General features: G+C 44.8%; 1 protein-coding gene across 1 annotated transcript in view; it reads right to left on the bottom strand.

Moving 5' to 3' along the window:
• Positions 1–5,889, bottom strand: part of KBTBD8 (kelch repeat and BTB domain containing 8) — a 20,555-nt gene that overhangs the window by 1,936 nt on the left and 12,730 nt on the right. Inside the window, exon 3 of the mRNA XM_018554621.1 lies at positions 2,071–3,185. Coding sequence (XP_018410123.1) covers positions 2,071–3,185 — 1,115 coding nt within the window. The remainder of the gene's footprint in view (positions 1–2,070; positions 3,186–5,889) is intronic.

The following is a 5,889-nucleotide window of genomic DNA, read 5'->3' as shown; positions in this document are numbered from 1 at the left end:
TGTCTCAAAATCAGACATGCTGTTATCTCCTGGCAATAAGCCAACGTATAGGCTCAAGGTAATAGCAAAACCCAGACAGCTGGAAGCAGGTGAAGGTTTGATGGCCATAGGTGACCAAAGTCACTGTAGGTGAGCAGCGGAAATTGATCTTTTCAAGCAGGAACAGCGAAAAGATACTTTCTCAATGCTGTATGGTGGGGAAGCATGAGACCCAGCCTAGCCGATGATGTTAGCACCAAGTCCAAGAGCATTAACCCCTTCTGCAGAATTAAAACAGCAGGAGCAGTGAATGTAGGGTTAGTCTTAACACTTTAGAGCTGTAGAAAAGGCCGCCTAAGACACTAGCAAAAAACTGGAGCATGCATGCAGAGTTATCCTAGGTTGGCCTACAGTTTTTTTTTGTTTGCCAGTGTCCTATTTAAGTGTCCAAGCAGTAGAACTTGAAGTTATTGACTTTGTGTCCCTCAATGGACAAGAAAGCAATGTATTTTTAATGGAAGCATCTGAATTTGAAATGGTATTAGCTACTTGTACAGCAGAGCTCAGGAGCCAATCAAGTATGATGCAGGGCTCATGTGCCACCAAGCAGCATGCTAACAGGAAGCGAGCAGAGTGACAGGGAGCGAGAATGTAATCAGTGTGTGCCTTCTCTTTTCACTTTCCAGTCATAGGCTGGAGGAGGGACAAGACCAGTAAGCATTGCTTAGAATCAGATCTCCTGTACTGTGTGGGAGAGCTGTGTAAGCCTCAAAAAATGGATGGAAAGATATGCACACCCTTTGGCAGGACAAAACAGCTCCCATATATGTTTTTATTCCTTGTATTAGCCGTTTGTTTGCCTGAAGCTCAGATGTAAAGTGTATTTTTACTTCACAGCCAAATTGGGATAGCACCATTTCATAATTGTTCCCATTTACACAGCATAAGCTAATAAACATTTAAAAAATGCTACTTTGAATAAATTGCTTTTACTTGGGTTAGGGTTTCTTGGCTTCTTAACGGTTAACATTTCTACTTGCTTCTCCTTTGTAATGTTATGGAGGGGTGGGGTTTGGTTTTGTTAATTATAATTTGTAATGTAGATTTGAACACTGCATGTCCTAACAAAAGGGTTAAAGGATTATAACCCTGGCTTCTGCATTCAAATGTCAATTAAGTTAATGAGAGAAATACAATACTTAAAATTCAGTCCTTCAAGTCTTTCTATAAGGATAGATCATTGTGAAGGTGCTCAGAAAAAACAAACCTGGATTCAGCCAATTTGTCTGCTGCAACAATGGAAAACAAACAAAAAAACCTTAAAAAAAAAGGAGAACTATGAGGCGAGTGCTTTTCACTCACCTCATAGTTCTAGCCGACCTGTGACAATGAGACTTTCACAGGTCGGCTCAGTAGATCGGGAGGTGAGCGAACACATACCGGGTTCGCTCACAGCTCTCTGCCGTCACAGGGGGAGGGGCTGGATTCCCCTCTCCGATCTGCCAGCGCTGACTGGCGGAACGGACGGGGAGGAGGCGGGTACAGCTGGCTCTGCCTCTAGATAGGCAGAGCCAACTGTCACTCACGCAGCTGGGCGGATCCCGTCGCCTAAGTCGGGATCCGCTGCGGCGTCTCAGTATACCGCGAGCTGTAGCTCGCGGTATACTGAGCCTAGGGTAACGGGAGGACGCTAGTTTGTGTCCTCCCGTTACCCTAAGGAGAACTATGGGGAAAAACACTGACCCCATAGTTCTCCTTTAAGAAATGGGTGAACCTGGGATAGTTTTGTGCTAGATCAAATGCCAAAGCAATAGTCACATGGTCTTTGCTGAAGAGGAGGGCCACTGTTCAGGCAGAAGTCACTGACTGGTAGGTTCTCTGAACATCAGCCCCCCTTCCCTGAGGATCCTCTAGCAGAAACCCCATGACCAATACACATGAATTGGCCAAATCCAAAAGACCGCCCCTCTCTTTAACAAGGTCAGTTTTATTACGTATGAGTGTAAACAATTTATCCAAGTACAGTAGTAAGGTAATGGTCCACTTTCAGATTTGCAAAGCACTGCACACAATACCTTAAACATGCCTTACCCTGTAGAATGTATATCTTGTCTTTATATTCTACAGCGCTATGAAACTCCATCGCCACTGGCATTAAACTCACAGCCGTCCAACAATTGTCTCTTACGTCATAGTACTCTACGGACTTGAGCGGGTTGCGGCCATCGCCTTCATAAACTCGCCCCCCTATTGCGTATTGCTTACCACAGCAGTGAACCAATTTGCAACCTATACGTGCTCTGAGCAGGGGCGCTTTAGCCAACCACCTATTGTTCGCATGGTCGTACAACCAGAAGTCACTTTCCGCTCTGTGGTCTATACAGACGTCGTTGTTGCTAGGTTTGTAGCCCCCGGCAATGTAGAGTTCATTATCTGGCGTCACAAGGATGCCGACCTCGCGCAGGTCCCCTGGGGGTTTGCATAGTTTATAGACCTTTCCTGTGAGGATGTCCAGACAAGGCACAGTTTGTTTCTTCCCTGAGTGTTTACTGGCGGCTTCAAAGCAGATGATCATTTCTGAAGCGGTCATGCCGAGACGCCGATTACAGTAATTGGCACTGAGCTTTCCCTTTTGGACGTGGTTTTTAGGCATTGCCCGTGCAAACATGGGAGGGATCTTCTCCACAAATTGTTCTTCCATAAGAGGCATGCGGACACATTTGGCAAAGATCTCGGGGAGGTGCTCCTCTCTATCAGCCTGGTCATGTTCAAACCAAGAAATGATGCTGTCGTAGACGTGCTCCTCCTTATCCACATCCAGGTCGTCACTGTTGAGGATACTTATAAGCTGGTCCTTCCTCAATAGCAGAAACTCCTGCTCTTTGGTGACGTACAAGAACTTTTTACGGATGTATTCTTGAGACTTATCTTTCAGTTCTTGGTGACCGTAATGATCGGCAAAAATAAATACACCTATACAGTTCTGGGGGTCCAGGCGACTGATCATGTACTGGGCGCACTGGTCTTGGAGTGGAGGGATCTGGAAGATGCTAGCTGCAGTGAACAAAGCTTGGACGTTGGCCTCAGTCAGCTGAACCCTGGAGGTATAGGCGTAGTTTAGGACGAGCTGCATGGACTCTGCTTCTATGCCTACTATTCGGACTTCTTTCTGTGTGCTTTCTGTAAGGCCACTAGTGAACATAGATCTGTGGAGCAACAACAAGCAGGTGAAAGACATTTAAGTGAGCTTGGGACAACAAAAAGGGACACTGCCATGCTAAATTGGTTTTTAAACTTGAAGGCTTTGGGTCATTCTCACTTTTGCATTCTTGCTTAAAGAGTCAATGACATGGAAAAAGCATGCTTCCAGTGAGGAATTAACACTTTTCTGGAATGCTTGTTTCAGATGAGTAACCAAGCAGGTAGTGAAGCCAAGACGGGAATGAAAGCCCCCAAAGTCTGCACCTTTAAAAACCAAGATCAATATCCAAAGCCACTGCAAGTATTAAAATTGTCAAACTAACGACTAAACCAATATATGAAAGCCAAATGACACCCTTATTTTACCTTTGAACTGAATCAAAGAAAACCTTTTCTAAAAGGTTAGGCAAGCCTGGTAAGAAACTCAGAAGCTCCTTGGTTTAGGATACACCCGCTCTATTGACCTGGTGCCTCCTCAGAAGATACACAGGCACACTTTAAAGCAGAACTCGATCCATTTTGGATTTAATAACCCTCCCCCCCATACTTTTTTTTGTAATTTTATTTAACTCTCCCTCCCAGATTTTCATCTGCTGCTCGATATGGCCCACTTCCAGGTTGGGCAGCCAACATCATGCAACGCCTCCCTGTGAGCCTAAGGTGTCATGCACACACTTCCCTGGGGGGTGCATAATCACGCCAGCCTACACTCACAGTACTAAACAGCATTCACATGTGATTAAGTGAGCGCCCTTTAGTACTGTAGCAAGGACACCAGATGTAGAGGACTTCCCACACTGGATGGGACTGCAGACTCATTCAATGATTTTGCGCAGCCTCTCAGTATGCCCAAGCATATGCAGGCAAGACTGCAATGGCATCAGAGAGAGAACAGTGCTTGAAGCAGGGAATCAAATGACTGATATATACACATACATATATACACAGGGCGTTGAAAAATCCACTCGTCCGCTCATCTGTGACGAGAGGACGGCGGAGACCGATGAGCAGCTTCCCTGCCGGCCATTGTAATCACACGGCCGGCGCTTACATTCAAGCGATCGAGCGTCTCGAGACGCCCGGTCGCTTGAATTACCAGCAGCTGTCACTGCCGGTCCAGAGATCCGCTGTGCCCGATGCCGGCCGCACGGCTCTGTGACAGGAGATCAGTACACAATCTCCCTTTGATCTATACTCTTGTCCCGGAATGCAGGAAGTGATGTATATTAGATCACTTCCTGCATTCAGTGTCACTTTCCAAATACAGAAGCTGATGAAGCCGATCTCTGCTTCATCAGCTTCTCTGGGTGTCCCTAGGTGACATTAGGGGTCTTTGAGACCCCTGATGTCTCCCTAAAGAGGACCTGTCATGTAAATTGGCTATCACAGGGGGCTTCTTAGCCCCCCCATGTGATGGCAATAAAAAGGTGTAAAAAATACAAAAATGAAAGAATCATAGAAAAAAAATTCTTTAATTTTTTTATGCTTCAACCTCTTGCCGTCCGCCCGTAGTAAAAAAACGGACGGACGGCACTGCAGCATCTGCGGGTTGTGTGCCTATTGTGCCGCAAATGCAATAATTTTAGGGCAATCACTGATAACACTAAACTGATGAGCGGTAAAAGCGTTTTAAGCGTCGCCTATGGCCAATTTTCAGTGTGGTCGTTTTTTGCGATTTTGCGGGCGCACGCAATTTTAAGGCTTGGCATGTTTGGTGGCTATTTACCCGACGTGACCCTGTCTTTTATATTTTACCAAAAATACCAGTGGTGATAATATACCTCCAAAAGAAAGCTCTATCTGTCCCCCAAAAAATTGCAAGGCTATGGTGACTGGTGAAATTTTTGACTGAGTGGTGGGTCCCCCATAACATTTTTCTAGATAGATAGAGATAGATAGAGATAGATTGATTGATATATATATATATATATATATCAGAGCCCCACTGATACGCACCTGTACACAGAGATGATGAACTTGCCTAACTTGACCTGAGGTGTGCCATAGTCGCTATGGACAGTATGCAAATAAGGGGGCAAAAATTACCCTGAGGAACATGCAAATTGTATTTCCATGCTTTGAAGGAACCGATTCAATCGTTAAAGGATTCAATTGTTGAGCTACGTTGGCCTGCTTAAATCAAGCCAAGCTCAAAAAGGGAAATGCAAGAGCACACAGTAAACCAATTGTTTTCTCTGTGCCCTGTTCACACTAAAATGCTGCGTTGAGGTAGGTCACATTGCATGGTTTAAAAATGCAGACGAATGCAGTAACAGTGACTTGGGTTGTAACAATGCAGAGCACCACCACTTGACAACAGCCCACATGCATTTTACCGTGGCGGCATGTATGAACGAGCCCTAACAGTGAAGCACCTGCTGATGAAAATGTAGGTGGGATACCATTCTACCAGTGTGGAAAGCAATCAGAAAAAGGATAGCAATCTGTATAGTGGCACTGCCTTACAAAAGAAGTATAGAAGAAAATCTAGGGTGTTTCCAGCCCTACCGATTAATGCTAATATTTGCGTATTTGTACAAGTACCTAAAGAAATTGAACGATTGACTTTGAAAACAAAGGGGCCCTTTAATTTTACTTGGCATCAGTAACAGGCGTTGTTGGCTCTCCAGTACAATCAGATAGCAATCATGCAAAAAAAAAAAAAAAAAAAAAAAAAAGGGGGAGTTCTAAAAAAAACCCAGAAAGAAT

The sequence above is a fragment of the Nanorana parkeri genome, unplaced genomic scaffold, assembly GCF_000935625.1.
Source record: "Nanorana parkeri isolate BGI_ZX_2015 unplaced genomic scaffold, ASM93562v1 scaffold9, whole genome shotgun sequence".
In the NCBI taxonomy this organism is placed as follows: domain Eukaryota; kingdom Metazoa; phylum Chordata; class Amphibia; order Anura; family Dicroglossidae; genus Nanorana; species Nanorana parkeri.
The sequence above is the reverse complement of the archived record's forward strand: the minus strand, read 5'-3'. Positions and strand labels throughout refer to the sequence as shown.